Source organism: Polyodon spathula, chromosome 23 (genome assembly GCF_017654505.1).
Source record: "Polyodon spathula isolate WHYD16114869_AA chromosome 23, ASM1765450v1, whole genome shotgun sequence".
NCBI lineage: Eukaryota > Metazoa > Chordata > Actinopteri > Acipenseriformes > Polyodontidae > Polyodon > Polyodon spathula.
The window spans coordinates 22,801,496-22,822,418 of NC_054556.1; the positions used below are offsets into that span (position 1 = coordinate 22,801,496).

Sequence of the window (20,923 nt, forward strand, 5' to 3'; positions counted from 1 at the left end):
CGTTGTTGTAAGTGACTCTGCAGCTTATGCATAGCTCACACACCCTAGTCTCTGCAAGTCACCTTGGATAAAGGCGTCTGCTAAATAAACTAATAATAATAATTATCAGCGTTTTGGCACTTGGAGTAAAAGTAGGCCTGGTTCCTATAACAGATTTAATTATGGAGTGGGTCTTGGAGAACAACACTCTAAGGGAGTTTACCAGAAGTTCAAACGAGAAGATTAAATGTTTATTAACCTCTGTGCGTAAAAGACTCTTCTACACTGCATTTCACTGTTCGATATGCAATTACCTGCGTCCTGTTGTGGAACTACACAGGGGAAATCAATAGAATAATTTCTTAACAACTCTAACCTGTACCGATGAAGAGAAGGATTCATATCACAAAGAAATGACTGCAGAAGTGGAAGAGTTTTAATAGGATGCAATGCCACTATATTCCCACCACATTTTAGCACCGACCGCAACCGTGACATTCCAGTTCTCCTCTTCCAGTTTGAGCGATTTTTGAAGGGCACGGGTTCTTGTTCTTACAAAGGTCACAGTGTAAAATTCCCAAGTTCTACTCCTGTAAGTCAAACAAGGTGTTTGGTCAAGTGGTCATTGTTAAAACTTACAGCTGTAAAAGGGCAGATTGACTTCCTAAAATGATTTATGTACAATCAAGTAGGTCTTTATTGAAATAAAGATGTTTTTGTGGTTTGTGACGACGTTCTGGAAACTGGGTGAGCCTTTTGACTCGCTGCACTGTGCTTGAGCCTGTCGCCCCCATGTACGTTTTCAGGAAGTTCTTCCTCAGATATGAGACTCAGGGGAAACCCACCAAAGCTTCTGTCTGGTTAGGTGGGGGGGTTTTATTTTCTAAATGAGACCGACCCACTGTTGTACAGTACCGTGTTGTGTGCGTGTTTTTTGGTTTTTTTTAGATTGGTATCTCACAAAATGTAAACCTTTTGTTTATCTAAAGCAATCGTTTTTGCACTGGGTTTTCCATTTTCACAATGACCTGCATAGATACTGCAGACATGGTTATAGTTTCAACCTAAGAACCAAATGCTGAAATTTCCAATCCAATCTTTATCTGCATAAAAGGCTGTACAGTGTCAATAATATGAATGATAGACACGTAACACCCTGCAGTTTTTACAACAAACACATTACATTTGCTGTATCCCGTGTTGCCTGTATTGCAACAATATATTTTTCAACAAATTCCTGCTTTCATTCGATGTGTTTTTTTTTTTTTTGTTTTTTTTTCAACACATCATGGGTAGTAAATCAACTGGGGGAATACATTTTTCTCAGATGTTACAGTATATCCAGACCATGCTCCCTACTGGAAAAAAGTGGGAACAGAAACCCAGCATTGTTGCAGGAGAAAGCGTTATCTGGAAACTGCAGTGTTTTAGATAATTGTCTATACAACAGACAATTATTCACACGTTAATTTACGGGAAAAGTGAACAAAAAATATCAAGAGAGTCACACTTATGTCGAACCATATATTGTTGCGATACAGACGACACAGGATATTGCAGAGGTAATTAACACTTCAAGGTGGTTTTGAAGTCTTGCAAGCACATGTATATGCTGTGAAGTCAGATGTTGGTTATTTTCAATTTGTTCAGCCTTACAATTATAAAATGTTCTGTGAAATATAGTTTTAAGTGCTGTGAAAGGCACCACTTTATAGAACATTTTCCCTGTTTTTATTTTCACTTTGAATGAATTCTCAGCTGTGCAAAGGTTAAAGCTTGAAATAATGAATTTAAGCCCCTTTTCACCCACTCCTTTTAATGTTCCAGTTAAACATCCCTGTAGTATTTGCACTTCATTAAACTTAAAATAGGTTGAACATTTAAAATACCGAGAACATATTTCAACCCTAGGCCCTCTCTCTCCCCTTTTTCGGTTTAATATTTTTGTTTTATGTACTCCCACTCCATTAAAACCAAAATAGATTTCATATTTAAAACCGAGAAGAATTTGAATCCTTTTCAGTCTTCAAACGTTTGAATTGGTTTCATCTCCTGTAATTTTTTGTATGTCTTCCTACACTGTTCTGTATCTTACAAAGGAAATGGAAAGAACTATTGTTGGAAGAAACTCCTTTTAACCCCAGGAACCCTGCAGCTCTCCTCTGTGTGAATGCGTTGAATAGAATAGTCGTCACCTAGGATTTCGCCATTTTTTTCTCACTTCGCCTCTGTCTTATTTTCTCTCTTCCCAGTGTGTCTCTCCAGCGTGATTTAGTTGCCTCCTTTTTTTAAGATACGAATGACGATGGCCAGTTCAGAAACAGCTTTGAAAATAAACAGAATAGACTTGTTTCAGAACCCCCACACCCACCCCAACCCCCACCGAGGGGGAAAATCACAGATACAGGTGTAGGTAAGGGCCAAGTTACAGCTCTGTACTGTGATGGTTTGCTCATTAAGCTGAGACCCAGTAAGATGCAGCACCTCTTTTACAGGATGTCCTGTTGGCACATTTTGTATGCTTTAAAGTTGAAATGGGAAGAAACGTCAGAGGGAGGCAAGAGAGTGGGTGACTGATCTGTTCTCTATTTTGATACAAAGGGGTATTCTTATATTCTGGCATAGGTTGCTATTAGTTATGTTTATTTTCTATTCAAAGTTTAGGGGAAAACTGTGAACAATCTAAACGGTGTAATTCTAGTGTTCAGTGTACTTCATGCATTTACCTGATTTTGTAAACCTTAGTTAATAAATTAAGTAAGTTATTTATTAATACAAAGTAATATTGTTATTTTAGATAGTTGACTGAACAGGTTTTGTGAAACTGTAACGGTACACAAATCCCACAGTTTGCTGATTTTGAAATCACCTTTTAAAAATGGCATTGTGAGCCTGGATCAGCTGCATGAAGATTGTTCCTATTGGAATAAGACCCTAATTGATACTGTCTGTGGGTCTGTCACAGGATTCTGAACAGCATCTTTGAAGATACAGTGCAGATTTGTTTCCTAATAATCCAACTGTTCATTATTTGGTAAACAATTGTAAAAGACCCATAGTGAGACCTTCACATAAGAGAATGCTCCCTATCTGATCAAGGCCTTACATGTTTGTTGCATGCACAATTATATTAAAAATAAAAAAACAAACAACAGTGTTCAGTATCACTGTACCAGGTGTTACATAACTGATGAGCTTGTACAATCAAGTTTCTCTGTAGACGCTGTGCCCAATGGAAGAAACACTAACAGTGCAGTATTGCTTCTAGTGGGAGCGGTGACTGTAGAGAAACTAGGACACCAATGTGCTGTAGGATTTTGATCATACATGACTTGTGGCAAGTGTTTGTGTTTGCTTGTTTTGTTGTCTCCCCCCTCGCTGTGCTGTAAGTCTGCCCAGTTTAATTAAAAGGCAGTGAAGTGTAGTGCCAGTGTATATGGATAGGCGTTTGCTCTGACAGGATGGGTGTTTTTCCTCTGGGTGTGTCAGGCTTGCCTAGTCGGAGCATTCTGCTGAATGAGACCTCCTGCTATAGGGCAGATCTCACTCCCACTGACAAGTCCCTCAAGCCTGGTAAAGAAATGGCAAAGAGAGCAAATAAAAAAAAAAAAAAAAAAAGAAATTGTCCTAAAGTCTACATGATGGTTGTTCAGGAGGCTGGAAAGGATAAAATCAGGGATGAGAATTTTTTTTTTTTTATTGTTGCATATTTATAAATTGTCATTACATTCCTTGTAAAAGTGATCACAATGGTACAATAATAAATAAATAAATAAATACATACGTATCTATTATTGTCAAATCAAAAGCTAGCCCCAACTTAAAAAAAAAAAAAATGCTTGAAAACATGTTGTAATATATACATCGTAATATACATGATGGGGGGGGGGGGGGGGGGGGGGGGGGGGGGGGTTACATATTATGCCAGGATTTCTTAAACTGATGTGTAGTAAATCACAGAGAAATAAGGTAGTGCATTGTTCTCAGCCCCTTCCATGTATTTAGGGTTGCTAAACCACACCACAGGGTCCTGAAATCGGACACCTGCAATCTTTGCTTTAGGTCGTCAGAACAGGGTTCCTTGAAGTGAGAAAGGACAGCGGTCTGTTTCCAGTTCTGATTGTCCGCCCTGCGATAGCTGGAGCCAGTGTCTGTGGGGTGATGGATTCTTGTCTGCTGTGTAACGCCACCCCTAGAAATCATTCTTTCAGAGGTTCAAATATACTTATTCCACATTCCGCTGACTTACTGAGGACGTTTCCTTTGCTACCAAATTATCCTTTTCCATTTTATAGACCTGAACACTAGTTTTGTCTGAAACAGCAGATTTGCTTTTTATTTATTTATTTATTTATTTATTTATTTATTTTGTATGCCATGTTTATGCTTTCATTTAAACAAAGTTATTCACCTGTTTATTAATTAAGGTTGTGTATTTTTTATTTTTTTTTTAAACACGGAACAGTTCATTTTATTTAATAAATCAATAAAAAGACAACTTAATTTGACCTCAGACAATGAACAGTTTACACATTTTTGCATATTATTATTTTAGTTTTTTTGCAATATATAAAATGCTTCTCAGCAAATACATGTGCATGTTGTAACGTACAAGTGGTACGACTTTAGCTGGAACCTAAAGTGACATTCCTGTAGCCTAAATTAATATATGACTATGACATGAACTGTCCAGTGGCTGTAGGCTTGCTTATATCGTATAAAATAAATTTCAACACCATTAGTTATGGCTCCTCTGGCAATAAAAAAACAATCAAGTGGGAACAAATCAACAGCACGATTTTAATATTTATTTTTTATGATTACTTTATTTTAAAAAAATCAATTTAAAACCACTTTGTTCAGTTTTTGTTTTCTTAATGTGATTTTAGAATATATGTGTTTGAAATGTCATGTATTGGTCCAGGATTGGACGAGTGAATTCAGTGGGTTAGCACCCAGCAGTACTGAAGCTGTTCATCTTAAAGCATGCAGACACAGGTAACCTGCAGGATGTGAACCCACGCCAATTCAGTGCAGCAGTATGAGAGGTTTTTTTGTTTAACTTTTAGCACAGCTCTCCAACCAGTTTTGACCATCATCAAGTTTCTTGTTTGGTTTGTGGTAAATTAGTTTTAGAATGCTGCCTGTTTCCACTACAGTGCTTTTTTAAAAACTCATCTATGATACTATGGACTACCACCTGTAATAAAAATATACCATGAAACCTCACAATGTACGGTTGGAATGCAGAAATTGGGGAGTTAGCTGGTGCTGCTGCTTTTTAATTATTTTTTATTCAGTGTCTAAAGACACATTATTGCGTGCCGTTTAAACCCATTTTTTTTTTTTTTTAGACTACTCCCTGGATTTGAAGTGGTTCCACCCTCCCTCAGTCTGCCTTTAGCACAAAGCCCTGCGTGCTTGTTTCCCTTCCCCACCCTGCATTCCTTTTTCCCCAGGCACTCAACTGAAGCTGGAGCGCTTGCTGTCCCGCTCCCTCTCCCTGCACTGTTAAGCTGCATTCACTCCCCAGATTACCTCGAGTTTGGCAATCCTGCCCCCTTCTTTTAGCCTCACGGGGCTGTTTGATTTATTCCCTCCCTCCCTCCCTGGTGGAGAATGTGGCCTGGTTAGTCCCTAAAAACGCACAAAAAAAATAACCTTTCCTTCCTCCCTTTTTACCCTGCATTTTTTCATTCTCCTCTCCCACACTTCTTTTAAATTGCCTCCTGAATTCTTGAGCTCTTTTCTTTGAGTGTTTGACTCCCCCTTTCTTTTGAAAATTACTTTGTACCCTTTCAAGTCTTCTATGCGGAAGATGCAAGAAGCCAAAGTATTATTTACAAGACTAGTGGGTGGGGATTGTACTGCCTGTCTTTTTCTTGCTAAATATGTTGGTAGTAACTGGATCATTGTGTCTCCGCATTGGTAGTAAATGGATCATATTTGGGGTACTTTCATATTTGTAAAGAGGGTTTTTTTTTCTATTCAGGGATTCCAAGATATTTAGTGAACAAGTAGTGGTGAGTGAAGTTATCTGGTAACAAACGCCCCATCCCCAGTTGTACTGCTTACTTAGAAAAAGGAGAACATTCCTACCATTCTACCTGTAAGATGTCTTCCTCATTCAGATATTTAGCATATTTTTAAAGAGGAGGCGATTATCTATTCGGAGATACCAGAGTGTTTTTCGTAAGTAACGGGTCTGAGTGAGAAAAAATGGGTAATACAATCACCAAACCTAGTCTTTTTAGCTGTGGTTGGCACAATGAATCATTTTCTGGAAGGAAGATTGCTTTTAAAAGTGTTAATGCTTGCCATTGCCGACTGTGGCTGAAAGTTCCAAAGGGGCGGTGCATAATTGGAAGAGCGCCGCCCGGGTAGGGAGGGCTTAGGTCGGCAGGGCAATACATGGTTCACCACGCACCAGCGGCCCCTGTGGCTGATAGGGCGCCTCTGGGTCTGCAGTGGACATCCATTCAGATCTGTGTTGTCCTCCTGCGCTATAGGTCTGGTGGCTTCGCTGTGGTTCTGCAGTGCGAAAAAAGACTGCTTGACAGGGGCACATTCTGGAGGACGCGTGTGTCAGCCACCGTTTCCAGAGTCGCCAGGGAGTTGCAACGGTGAATAAAAAGAAAAAAAAAAAACAAAAAAAAAAAAAAATGTTAATGCTGTTTGTTCTGTGGACCCCCCCCCCCCCCCCCCCCATACCTTTTTGCATTTCATTTCTAGTGCTGTGTTGTTGTTTAATCTGAAGTCTTTGAAAGCAGTTAGATATGAAGAAGGATGTGCTGTACATTTCAAAACTACAGTTGAAAAGATGCATGATTTTGCTCAAGTTTAACAGCAAGTATTTAAAAATAATTTTTTTTTTCTCCAGATCCTTCTGTTATTATGCATCATGCCAGTATTGCATAAGGCAGTGTCCATCCAGATTGTCTGTCTTGAAATGAAAAGCTTCTGCTGTCTCAAAATATCTATTTTAAAGACATCTATTTTAAAGAATATCTATTTTAAAGACAAAAGGTATTTAAAGGGATGCATTGTCAATAACATTCACAACACTGTCAAGTATATTTGCTAAGGTGTCTACCGCAATCACTTATTTTTTCATTCAACCCAGTTGTCACAATAAAAAGTAAAATCTGGAATGTTTTGCTTTTACCCTCTTGCTTTTGTTCTTGCTGCCAGCACTGGAATCACATGGATGCTGTACCAGTCTTGACAGCCAACATTGCAAAAATACTTTATTGTGCAATACTTCCAGGGAGTGCAGGACCAGCACTGGTGACTGCTTGGGAACTGCAGAATTGGTGAGAGTGATAATATAGTAAATGGGATAGTTTTGTGTTTCAGTTCTGGAGGGTGAGTCTCCTGTCCAGGTGCGCAGGAAAGCACTGTTGAGGTGTTGCCTATTAAAAGGCTGTGTACTTGTGTCACACAAGCAGCACACGAGACAGTGAACTGTAATCCTTGAGGATTTCAGTAGTCGGCAGCACAGCTTGAAGAGTCTACAGCACACATTTAGAATCGTTCAGATGAAGAAGTATTTAGATTCCAGGACTGGCTCTTCATTAAATGGGACAGTGTGTTGGTGTATTTTTTAGAGTGCAGTTGTAGTTGTTTTCCCTTCATATGACCCAAGAAGGTATTTGTTTGTGTTGGTGTCGGTATGATTGAGATGCACCTGCACTGTTATAATAGAGTGTAAAGTAAACATACCCAGTTGGAGAATACTGTGGTGAGTCTTCTTTTAGAATTGAGGACTGTTTTTCATGTTGCTTTCTATAATTAAAGGATTGTTTGTCAAGCAACAAAGAACCTGTTCCCGAAGTGTGTGTTAATAAGTAAGGCTGGTATGTGGGGGAGGGGATGGGATTCACTAGAGCAAGACCAGGATATCTCAAAGCACAGTGGAACAATGGCGGTATTGAGTTTGTCAGGGAGGGGTCGCCTGCAGTTGAAGGAGGAGAGTGCCCCAAGAGCTGACCTCCTCCCCCATATGTTGAAATTAAGATCCTTCCATAGCTGCTTGATCCAGTCCATGTATTGATGTGGGATTAGTTTTGTCCTGCCTTCTTGTAGAAGTTGATTTAACACTGAATATTATTTAAAAAAAAAAAAAAAAAAAAACACACCTTTAAAGTGTTGCTAAGAAAATCCTATAGTACATGAAATATGTAGTAGATTTACTTTTAGGACAAATTATTCCTTGGACAGCTTGTACTGTGATAGTATTTCAGGTATCAATAGATATCACTGTAGTATAGAACCAAGGACCACTTTGTACAATACTGGTTATGCACTTCAGTGTGTCTGTTTTTAATGGCCTTTGTTACATACTGAGAAACAAAGTTTCAGTAATTTCAAAAGGGTGTTTATTTTAGAACAAATGTTCCTGCCAGGGGTTGCCTGCTGCCATGGAAACCATATTAAATGGAGATTCTGTTTGGAAGAATGCATCATAATTATTTTGACTTGTTTTACTTCTGGTATTGGTGAAGCAGTGAAACCTTTTTTTTTTTTTTTTTAGTGATAAGACTGGGATGGGGTGAGGGAGCAGTACAGTAAATTGAAAGCATTATATTGTAGTGGTGTTACTGATTGGTTTGTTTCCAAATCCATTCTGTCGACTGGCACTGTGACTTCAAGTTGTGTGTGTGTGTGTGGCGGGGGGGGGGGTTGCTGTTTTAATTAACGTCTTAACCCCGTGCCCCTGACCCAAACCCTGCTCCCCCAGCTTAATTAACTTTATCATTTGTCTGTGTCGTCTATAACGCATAACCCCTTCCAGCTGTTCATTTGTGCGGGGCCTCACTTTTTGGAGGCGAGTGAGACAGTGTTTGAAACCTGGAGTAAATCGAAGGAACATAGTCTGCCGTACTCTTCAATAACTGGACTGGACTTTTGGACTACATCGTTTTGGAATGTATAGTTTAAAAAACAACAAAATAAAAACAGATCGACTGACTGCAGAAACCACCCTGAAGAATTGCTGTACGATAGATACTGTGTTCACATGACAAATCGCCTGCAAATTTAAGACCGTTTTACACACAAGCCCTGAAAACAATACACATTTACTGTACATAACAGTCCACATCCTCTGTTTTTTATAATGTGATTTGTTGGGGTAACAGGTTTATTTTGACACCTGAGATGCCCCTTTACAGTTATATGGTACAATTATGCCAGATTACAAGTACTTTGAATAACTCTTTAAATATGATTTGACTGCTTGTGGTGGTATCTGTATGTAGTTTATTTTTATATTACTGTTCTTGTACGGTCAGTGTTTTATTTTTTTTTTTAAGCATATAGTTATAAGCATATGCAAATGTAGTCAACACACAACCTCAGCCTACTCTGGTGCCTAATATTTATTTTTATACGCCTAGAGTACTTTAGCCCACAGGCTTTACCATCAGCAGTACCTTCGTAATTTGCATTGCCCTGACATTGTGGGCTATAAAAGCCTTGCTGTTAAATAGAGCAAGAGTTAATGTCTATTACGCCTAGCCTCCACACCTTCACTCTTCAGTTTCATTTCTTGTGCTTTTAAGAGGCCGATCTGCACATGATGGTCTCTACTGCCACGGTCTGCAGCATCCAGTACAGTGAATGGAATAAATAGAGGTTCGCTAAAAACTAGATTCAGCTCTTTACCCCAGCACAAAGAAAACATGCTGGAGCACCACTGTGCTGTACATAAGCTTTGTACGCCTATACATGAAGAAGAGCACAGAAAAGCACACCACTCTCAGAATTTCCAAGGGCTGTCTCTTTAATTCAGAGAACTCGGTACAATATGATCTTTCAATGTACAATATGTAAAATCAGGAATCCTGCGCTATACAGTACATGAGCTGCAATGCATCTGGAAAGTGCTTTTTCTTGACTTCCTTGGTACATTGTGGTTGCTGCTGTGCGTTAGGGAATCATTCAAGGAAAGTACCGGAAGTCTCCAAACAGTCAGACCTGTGGAAAGCAGACCCTTTATTCTTAATCTTGAGAAAACAATGACCATCCTCCTAGCTACTGTATAAATAATCCCCTTCTGTGGCTGTGTTTCCATCAACAGGTCACTTTGCCGTGGCCACAATTGCTTTAAAGTGATAGATATACGAGTCTGTGTAATAATCCCTCCTGGCTCCCCTTATTATTATTTCCTTATAAAGATATGACTCGGAATTTTACTGCATCTAAGTCTATTTACTGAGAAACAATTGCAGGGTGCAGTTAAAAGCAGAAATCATCCATTTGTTTTTAATACTGACAACAAATTTATGGGAACAGCAAACGACTTGCTGCATATTTTGCATATTTATTGAGAACTACCAAGGTTTTATTAAATAAAGGGTCTGTGTGAAGGAAAATGGCCAATAAAATACCTTGGTATCCCTGAATAGATAATCCTCTTTAAAAAATTTTAATAAGCAAGACATCTCTGTTTGTTGTCTGATAACCTCAGTCGGAATATTTGGTCACGCAGTATCTTGGAATCCCAGAGTAGAAAATGGTCTCCTTTTTTAAAAATATGCTAAGGATTTTAATGAGCAATCTGTCTCACTCGGTCAACACTACCCCCACCCGTGGCTAGCTGTAAATAATTTGTTGATACTGCATGTATATGTTTGTATGTAGTTAATACTGTATATAGATATATATGAACAGAGAGAGAATTTTGTTGGCACCATAAGGGACCGTAGAAGTAGATTTTACTGTAAAAACACATTGTCTTTAACCCCCCTCGAGATGGCACCAGGCACGAGCACGTGAAAAAAATAGGTGAATGACCGTGTTTGTTCCTCTCATTAGCATTGTACCTGTATGCAAATGTGTGCACATATACATGTAAAGAGAACTGCGCTGTCGCTTGGAGAGACGAGAAGCAGGGATGTTGAGATGCCTCTCCGGTGTTTGTTTCTGGGTCATCAAGTGCTCAGCTCAGCGCAGAGGTGCAAAAGGGATTGCCCCTCCTCCCAGCCCTCCGTTCCTCTACTGCAGACATTGCTTGATTTGTTTTCCATTAGACCAGGTTTTCTCGACAATGTTTCCAGCATGTGGCCTGCTTCTGCCAGTTTAGATCCAAATTGAATTGATGCTGTTGCCTGCCGAGGCATCAGTTAAAGGGAATTGCTTTACTTTCTCTGTGGGCAATGTTCCCCCAAACAGACCAAGTACAGCCATTGGCCTTGAATGCTGTGAACAGTGGCTGTGTTAAACAGGTACAGGGGTGTTGTTGGATAGCACTGCTACCATACAAAGGTTTGGAACCTGCAGCTTTCTGCCTTGGTGAAATTGTTAAAAGTTTCAACAGTTGCAAGAGTAGTTTTACCTTAATAAACTGTTGGTGATAATTTATTGTGTTACAGTATTGTGTGGATAGCATGTATGCACTATTAAAAAAATATCCAGCATTTTCATTGCACAGGAAAAGGGATGCAACCGCATGGATTACAGTAGTTAGGGAGTGGGGTAATCATGGCTGGTGAAATTGAAACAAAGGCACGTGTTTATACTTGGTAGGTTTGTTGTGGTCCTATACATATAGCAGAAGTGAAATAAAGTTCAAATCTCAAATTGCTAAATCTATCCATCGTATACTAAGATGTTCCAGTTCTGTACCACACTTGTGTTATAATAACTAGTAACTGATGAGGGCTTGATAAAGCTGTCTAAATTTCCCATGCACTTGCAAATTAATTTCAAGGTCTTTCATTCCTCTACTGCTGTGAATGGGGGTGGGGGGGTGAGGGGTAAGGAAGTCCCTGAAAACACAAGGATCTGTCCTGGCTTTATATCTGCAGCTTCAAACTAGAGTTATGTTTCCTAAGTTAACATTTTTTTTTTTTTCTTTGTAGGTGCTGATGTAATGGAGCCCAACAGCTCAGACAGCCGAGGAGACCAGTTGGATTTCTTCATGAAGCAGGATGAGGCGCTGGCAGGAGAGGCCAATTACCTGTCGCAGTCCCTGGGCTCGGAGAAGGAAGAGTCGTTGAGCCAGGGGACCTCTGTGGCTAACCTGCGTGCTGCCCTCATGAGCAAAAACAGCCTGTTATCTCTCAGAGCAGAAATGCTTGGAGAAGACAACCCATTGCTTTTTGAGTACTTTCCCAAAGGTACACATTCTTTGTCTCGTAAGTTATCTTTCTATTTTTGTAACACTCTTATTGTTGACGGTTTAAATATGATAGGGCTTGAATTTAATGATTTCTAATTGTCAAGAATCTGTAGCACAATTGGATACTGAGAGGGAAGTTTAATATTAATTCTAAGCTTTTTATAATATATGTCATTTTTAATGATTTTGTTTGTAGATCAGACAGCTTTTCTTTTGTATAATACATTAGTTGTAACCTGTCATTCATTTACTGGTAAAATTCACTCTGAGACACTTTAGTATACATTTGACATTATGATTGATGACTTTTATGTTGGCTAGTAAACCGTTCTTGCTTAGATTAGTACAAAGAGTGTAAGGCGTGCAGCTCTGTATTGGAGTGTCGAAATACTCTTGGGAACAGTTGGTACATTATCTCCCTCTGAGATGGTGTGTAGGCGTTTGTCTCTCCATTTCTTTATCACTGAAATGGCTGGTTACCAAAACTTCACTAACTCGTTGGTAATCTGCTAGAATGTAATTTAATTCAGGCCCTGGGGAGAAAAAAAAAAAAAAAGAAGTGTTCATGTTTTAAAAGTTTGTTGCATGTGTGCCGAGTGGCTGCGGTGTGTGTTTGTGTTTTTTTGGGTGTTTTTTTTTTTTTTTTTTAATATTATGTTAAATGCATCTGTTTAGAAGGACTCTGGTGAAGTACAGTACAGGGTAAATTTGTCGGTTTACCCCAAAGCTTTCCTACTGTAATCCCTGTGAGTGTCCAGGGTGAGATTGGCAAACGTTTTGGAGTAGTAATAAGGTCAACAGCAGATGACCACTTCCATCCTGCTTAGATCTGATGCAAACTGAATTGGACACAGTAGTTGCTTCTATATCTGGACTGACACTACCAAGGGAAGCCATTGTGGGGAGTGGGGAGTGGGGATGCACAGCAGCTGATGGAGCTGTCAGATTAAAAAAAAAAAAAAAAAATCTTGACATCTGATTTCCCCCACCTTAACCTCGCTGTGCCGACACCCCCTGGTATGCAAACCAGCACAGAGGGGTAGTGCAGTCTTTTTTTTATGACTATAGGTGCATCGCCTGCAACCTTTAAAACACTCGATCATAAGAGATGCAGGGCAAGATTTTTAAATTGTTTTAAATCTGCAGACAAATGGCAGTGTTTTACATGTAATATGTAGGGGGACATTTTGCTGGAATTTGCCTGTGTGGGAAGATGCAAGTTTTATTAAAAATAAACTGACAAACATCCAATCCTCACCTTTCTTTTTAGCAGGTTTCTAATGCAGTGCCAGCACTGCATTCAAGGGTCTCCTAATCACCACTTCAAAATGAAAAGCTTGTCGTAAGACGTAGACCTCATTAGGAAGATTTTAAAGCTTTGGAGTACTACTGTAATTCTCTGTTGCCATGTTTGCTCTTGGCATATAAAAGCTTTGATTTGCTACAGGGTGGTAGTGTGTGTGCGCACAGTCACTCGTCTCAATCTCTGTATAATTAAAGGTGGATTAAAGCTGGGGGTAGCATTAGCTGATTAGACTAACTTGGCTTGGGACGCATGGGTTTACACTCCAAACTCTGCCAGGTTATTAATGCCTGGTGCCAGGATGCTGTAGCAGACATGTCTTTGATTCAAGTGCTTTATTCACAGCACCTCCATGCTCTGATTCTCAAATAGGTTAACATTTTAAAGATTGTTTAAAATAATTAACACCTGCACATACAGTTCTATAGTGAAACACAGAGGTTTGTGAATTGTGTTTATTTTGGAAGTCTTGCTGAAAGTCACCAGCCACGTATTAGAGCAACTATTTCTAGTGTAGGGTGCTGAGCAATACAATATAAACAGTGTGCAGTGGGGCCTTTTTTATTTATCTCTGTAACTGTATTGTATAATTTAGGGCTTCTGATTTTTGGTTTTAACCAATAAAAACACCCTTGATACAAAAACTTAAAGTGAAATCCATGTATAACCAATTTATACCAGAAATCAGCAGAAAAACGGCGGCAATGAATAATCGACACACTAAGGTATTCGTGCCAAAAATGTTTAATTTTTTTTGATACGCTTAAAAACGACTAATAAAAGGCTCACAAATATTTATGGATTTACGGTATATAAAGTGATATTTACTATCCATCCTTGTCTCTCGTTATTTTGACTGACTGATTTAAATATGAACTGCAGAACTTATGACAAATTGTGGAAAATTATTGACTCGAGGGAAGACTAATTGTTACCTCCAGGGTGAGACTAATTGTTATCTCCAGGGTGCAGTTATAGCCCCCTGTCAGTAACAATAGTTTTCCCTAGGGCAATAATTTTCCACTATAGCCCTCCTGGCCAGTCCATATTTCTCTCTCTCCTCTCTCGTCTCTCCTCTCTCTCTCTCTCTCCTCTCTCTCTCTCTCTCTCTCTCCTCTCTCTCTCTCCTCTCCTCTCTCCTCTCTCTCTCTCTCTCTCTCTCTCTCTCTCTCTCTCTCTCTCTCTCTCTCTCTCTCTCTCTCTCTCTCTCTCTCTCTCTCTCTCTCTCTCTCTCCTCTCTCTCTCTCTCCTCTCTCTCTCTCTCTCTCTCTCTCTCTCAACCCTTCATTAAGGAGTTCTTTCCTGGATCAATGACTGCAGTTTGTTTCTGGTTCTATTTTACTTTATTGTTCAAATACGATTACTGCTGTTAACAATCTCTGCTCTTTGTGTACTGCAATAATACAGCCCTTGTGATACTGAACGACTGCAGCCTTTCTGGTGGACACTGTGTGCAACTCGACTGATTTTCCTCCCTCTCTCGCTCTCAAGCAAACGCGCATGTGGGTGGAAGACAAAAACAAACCCCGCACACGCACACACACACACACACACACACAATGAACCATGCAGTACAGTGTTAACTGCCTCTTGATGCCTCTTGCCCCTCTTGTTATGTGGAAATCGCCAGCTGGTGCTAGTTTACGTGGGTGAGACTCGTTTCCTGTGTTCCTCAGGGTCTGGCTCCTCCAACAACTCCTCGAATCCTCGTCCAAGGGACACATTTGATAGCAAACAAGGGCTCTCTTCTCCTAGCCTTCCCCTGCACACCTCTGCATGCAGGCCCTCGACTCCCCTTGGTCCCCTCAATCTGCTCTCTGGGGATCTTATACCAGATACAGTGCCAAGGGAGGAGGTCCCTGACTCGCCACCCCTGCAGGTAAGAAACTATTCATAACAAAAATAACAAAAGGTTCAGATTAGGTTCAAATATCTTTTTCGCCACTGTCCCTATACAAACATTGCATTTTTAAAAAAAAAAAAAAAAAAAAAAAAAAAGGCTCTTCAACAATTAAAACGGTACATCAAGGGTTAAAAATACCAGCATCAGTGATACAGGACCGTTTTTGCTAAGAATTGGCAGACCAGTAAATATATGTTGGACTGCACCTACCTGAACCCTAATGCTACTATAATTAAATGTCCTTTCTTTCTGAAGACCTTCAATAGAAATACCATTTAGTTGCTCTGGTTCACCCCCAGAAGTCTTGTTATCTCTGCGGAGAGGCACCATCTGTTTGTTGGTCAAGAGAGCAGTCTTGGGGGATGGGGAGGGGGAGTTAGGGACAGCAGGGCTTCAATCCGGGTCCTATAACAGGAGACCTGGGGAAGAACAAAGAGCCTTGTTAAAAATAACTTCACTCACTTGCCTGTCCACAGATTGGCAAATATTGAATAGTCGCTGCTCAATTGAGACATCAAGAATGTTACTTTTTTAATATCTAAAATGTTGTTCTCCTGTTCTGCGAGTTGGAAATAAAAAAATAAATAAAACAAACCTGTAATTAAACTAGTTTTGCCCCCAAAACACCTCTTATAAAAGCAATGTTTGATTGAAGTTCCTGTTCTATTATAAAGAGGATTTGATTTAACTTAAGTAATTCTGATTAATTTTTTTTTATTTGTCAAAGGAACAAAATGTATTTAAACTGCATGCAAATTTGCATCTTCTCCCTCTGAATGTGTCGCAATTGAAGTGAATTATGTGATCAGATTTTTAAATTTGCATTACATTTAAATGAAAAGTGTAACCTGTTGAATATTTTTGTTAATCTTCTCCCCGTACATTTACAGGTCAAGATGCATGATGAAGAGGATATGCAGAATTACAATACAGGTACAAAAATATGTAATCAGTAGCATATTCCCTTTACAAGATATATTAGATAATGACATTTTGAGTTTTTCGACCAACTTCCTCTTGTGCCATGGTAATCACAGATCTCTCTCTCTTAGGCCTGGATGCGATTCAATACTCAAGATCTGAAGATCAGATGACTGACACAGATACAAGCAATAATGAAACCGAGCTGGTATTAAGTGGTGCAAGCTGGTCGCAGGAGCTGATGTGTTCTTTATGCAGGAGATTGTTTGGCAGCCCGGAGAAGCTCAAGGAACACGAGTACCAGCACACCTTTATGATGGCGCTGTCCATCGACAGTTTTGAAATTGGGAGGCCCTCGGTGTCCAACCTTGCCAGCTTGGTGCCTCCTGGGCCACAGGGCCGCTATTTCTGTTCCCAATGCCCGGCCAGCTTTACTCTCAAATCAAACGCCGACCGGCACGAGAAGACCATCCATTTCAAACGCAAGATGATGCAGTGTGACTTCTGTCTCAAGAACTTCCGTGACAGGACTGACCTCAACCGACACCTGTCCTCTGTACATTCGAGAGAGCGCATCTTCACTTGCAGCATCTGCAACAAGTCCTTCAGCACACAGAAAAACCTAGCGACGCACACGAAAGTTTGTTACCAGAGCATTGTCCAGACAGATCTCTGGGAAACAGCGGAGCACAACAAAGCGACCAGCAACAGTTAGCGCGTAATGTCTTGAAATGCTGGCTCTTGCTTTACATGATGGATAAATGAAATCCAGAAAATGCTATTCCTCCTGTATTTTGTATCATCTACAGAGTGTGTTTGTAACTTGTGTATAATACCTTTATAAGATATTTAAGGGTTTTGTATTAAAAAAATATTTTACTACGATATATTGGAACGCACATTAGCTGTACACAGTGCATTCTTTTGGAATACAGGTTATTTTTTGTTTGGATTTTTTAATCTGAAAGTGATGCTTTCTGATGAAGAGATTGCACAGATTTTTTGAGCATGCACGTGCTGGTTTCTTCTGACAGGTTGTGATGTTTTTTTTGTAAGGAACGGGCTAATCATATAAAACTAGGTGGCTCGGTTTTCTAAAGCCATCTTTGTTCTTGAGTTTTCAGCCTGACACGGGTCACAAATAAAATTTAGTCTTAACTGCATGTTAGTATTAAGAGTTTCTGCAGTCCTTGCCTTTGGAAGGTAATACTGAAATGACTACTACGTGCAACAGCACTGCCTGCTGGAGCATTACGGTACTAGCTTTTCTTTTTAGATGTGTTTGAAAAGAACACAGCATGTCATGGCACAATGAAGGGAAAATTACATTAGAGGTAAGCAGAGCCCCCCCACCCCCACTTTTCGCTTCACCCCACTGGTTCTTTCTGAGCTTACCTGAGTAATTGTTAGAATTGTCCCATGTGTGCCTTGCCCTCTGTGACCCTTGCCCCTGGATAAAGTGTAGGGGGAAGGGGTTAGGCCTGAAGCGGTGACCTCTTTGAACTGTTTCATAATCTAGTAGTTTAAGGATATGCAGTTTCATGTCGGCACCACATCGGGCTGTTTGCTTTCAGGTAACGCTTTCTATTGTTTGAGGTAAATGATTTAAGGCTAAGGTACTTGTAATTTCTTTTTTTTTTTTTTTTTTTTTTTTAATCCTGAAAATAATTGGAGGACTCTTTCAAAGTTAATTTTAACCAGAGAGATTTATTTGTGTCCCTTTTCTGGATTTGCCTTTAGTTTTGTTTTTCTTTGTAACACTTTTATATATTTTATTTGTGGGGCACAGCCTTGTTTGAGGCCCCGCACCTTGAATTATGGCAGCTATGCATATTTTGAAAAGGTGTATATATGTAGGAGTGATACAAAACTGTTTTCCAGGAGCAGGTTCTTCTCCTTTTTAATTTTCAATATGCAAAATAAACCACGTTCCAGAAAGCTCCATTTGGGATTAACCTTGGTATGAACATCGCTGTCTTGATCATGGCGTTTTACTTATGCTTTACCTTCAGAACCTCTGCATAAATGTAATTCTAATTGGGCATCTCTAAGAAGTTACTGTGAATATAGGTCTATGACTATAGCCTGATTGGCTGAGCTATATTGAAGGCTGAGTCGTAGGAACCAGTTGTCTAATTGTGATGAAACTATGCAGATGCATTTGTAATAAGAATTATTTTTTACAAGATGTAAGATGTGGTAGTGAATCACGAGCCCAATTTACATCTGTATGCTGTAGACATGATCAGTGTCTGCACTATGACACAAGCAACTGACCCTTACTTTTCTATACGTTTCAGCAGAATATATATTGGCTTTTTACATTCTGTAGGTACACAAAGAAATGGCCCTCTTTGGTTGTGGTATACAGGAATTGTGATTTCTTCTTCTGGTGATGAGGCCCCGCACAGGTTGCCAGGGATAAGGACTAATTTTTTAGACAATCAAATGAAAAGTTTTCAGGCCACTGGCACTGGAATAAAAATCGGATGGAATTTAGAAACCAAAGAGGTGTGTTTATTTTTATATATGAAATACCACAGCAGATAGTTTGCTAGCTAGATTTACAATGTGTGTTGACAAGCAAAAAGATTCATTTGAATGAAATACTTTGTGTAAATATGTACAGTTCCTGAACTCATGAAGCTGAAGTACTAAATCTTAATCTCGTACTGTCTGGTTACATGTTTTATGAAATGCTGCTGCTATGTTATATGTTGATAGTTTTATATTTAGGTAATTGTGTCTGAGACATTATTATAACTTTAAGAAAATAAGATCAGTGTTTGTGTAAATGTGTTGTCCGGTTGTGATTTAGCTGTGGAAAGGGTTACATTTCAATGTGTCTCTCTTTATTTGAAATGTGTTTCAGTGTTCTTGTTGTCCAGGGTTCTCTGCTGTAGTCATTCTTGTATAGGTGGGGTCAGTACAGCTTTTTGTAGTGAATGAGATTTGGAAGGAGCCTTTTTTTCTCCTCCTTCTTGCCCTTGGGAACAGTACTTTTGACTGAACAAACCCATAGATAAGAGCCACAAATGAATACCATTGCATTTAGATGTGTTTTATTTTAATTGTATTTAAAGCACACCAACGCTCCTTTCCCCGTTTGTGTGTGTGTGTGTGTGTGTGTGTGTGTGTTTAACCTCCTTATGGCATCATCCATAACTTTTGAAACACTCATTCTAAATTCGGAATCTTCTTTGTACTGTAGAAGTCCATTAGACATTGCTAGTGTAGAAATCTGGACTGCTTTGTGGCCTGGATATTTCCAGAGAACACAATGCAGAAGATATAATTAAGATGAATTATCTTAATTACTTAGTAGCAGATTATCCCCTCACCCACAACTTTCGGAAGCACTTATTCTTGCCCACAGCATTTTCATTCTCAGGATCACTGCCAAGGGTTGAGGGTTCATTCAGCTGCTGTATGTATTACTGTGTTCATAACTTCCTAGTTTTGTTATTCGTAAAGTTATAAATCCTGTTACTTAAACCCACCTTTTGTACTGTATATCCAAACTCTTGGATACAGCACTGTTTTTGAATATTAATAAAACATGAATATAATAAAATCTGTATTTTTTTAAAGCACAGTAATATTTGGCTGTAGTCATGTGTTTGTGTTTAATAAATGTATGAAATCGCACCAGGATTGTGTGTTTTTGCAGCTGTTGGAAGCGTTGCTGTGGGATTATGCGCTCCCAGAACATAATGCATCATGTTTATCTTCATCCTTTGCCATGAGAGACAATATACTTTCACACATTTAATAACCTTTACAATGTAAAATGAGTATAATGGTACTGTATTAATTAAAAGGACCAGGAGCCTGAGTGTGCTTACAGGTGGTTAACTGAAACTACAGAAAGCATGGAACTTAGAATTCACATATATTTCTAAAGAAAAAAAAAAAAGACTTTGTATGTTTATTTTATGTCTAACTATCTGCTTCCAAGTAGTGATCCCAATCTCATGTCTTGGTTTTTGATTTACTATTGATGTATTTTTTTTTTTTTTTGTGTGCATAGTCATTTGGTGTTGATTGCAGTGCTACTGGGTTTATGGTGTGGCTTTATAAAAGCACCGATTGATCTGCTTACTGTACTTGAGTCTAGATCACTAGCTAATTGGCTTCATCACTGTCCAAATTAGAAAGGGCAGAGTGCTTAAACTTGCTTCTAATGACCTGTTTTCCAGGAGTCATTTCTCTCTGTTCTTGCAGCTTTTCAGTCCCTGTAAAATAGGTGTGTGCATCATGTTGTGTAGCTATTACTTTCTGCTAACCTAAACAGCTCAGCAGAATTTGTAAAATGATGGAAACTCTGTTGGCTTGCTAGGCTGTATACTGTGCATTTAATCCAAATGCATGAAACTGTGATTTGACTGCTTGAAGCAAAAATAACCTAAATTAGTGCCAAATATTGTGTTATAGTTACATCTGCTCATTAGTACATGTAGTGTCCACCATATTTGAAAACCGTTTTATGTTCATATTTACAAGTGAATATGGGGAGGGGGGGACGTGATGTTATGCTATACGTGACTAATGCTCCTTCAAAAACAAGCTGTTTTTTTTTTTTTTTTTTTTTTTATAAAAAGCTTGAACGAGGCAAAATAAATTGGGATGTTTTGAAGTTAGAACTGGGGATAAGTGACCTGGCAGCAGGAGATAAATGTATGCATTGCTTCTT

At 39.2% G+C, this 20,923-nt stretch overlaps 1 protein-coding gene across 5 annotated transcripts in view; it reads left to right on the forward strand.

The window, feature by feature from the left end:
• The window catches only part of LOC121297896 (zinc finger and BTB domain-containing protein 46-like), a 43,128-nt gene that overhangs the window by 19,374 nt on the left and 2,831 nt on the right, over positions 1 to 20,923 (forward strand). Inside the window, exons 3-6 of one of the 5 annotated variants that reach the window (XM_041224510.1) lie at positions 11,844 to 12,119; positions 15,083 to 15,285; positions 16,200 to 16,242; positions 16,362 to 20,922. In XM_041224510.1, coding sequence (XP_041080444.1) covers positions 11,844 to 12,119; positions 15,083 to 15,285; positions 16,200 to 16,242; positions 16,362 to 16,945 — 1,106 coding nt within the window. In that variant the 3' untranslated portion in view covers positions 16,946 to 20,922. Of the gene's footprint in view, positions 1 to 11,843; positions 12,120 to 15,082; positions 15,286 to 16,199; position 20,923 lie in introns of those variants that run through there. The other 4 variants (XM_041224511.1, XM_041224514.1, XM_041224512.1 and 1 more) reach the window with 4 other exon arrangements.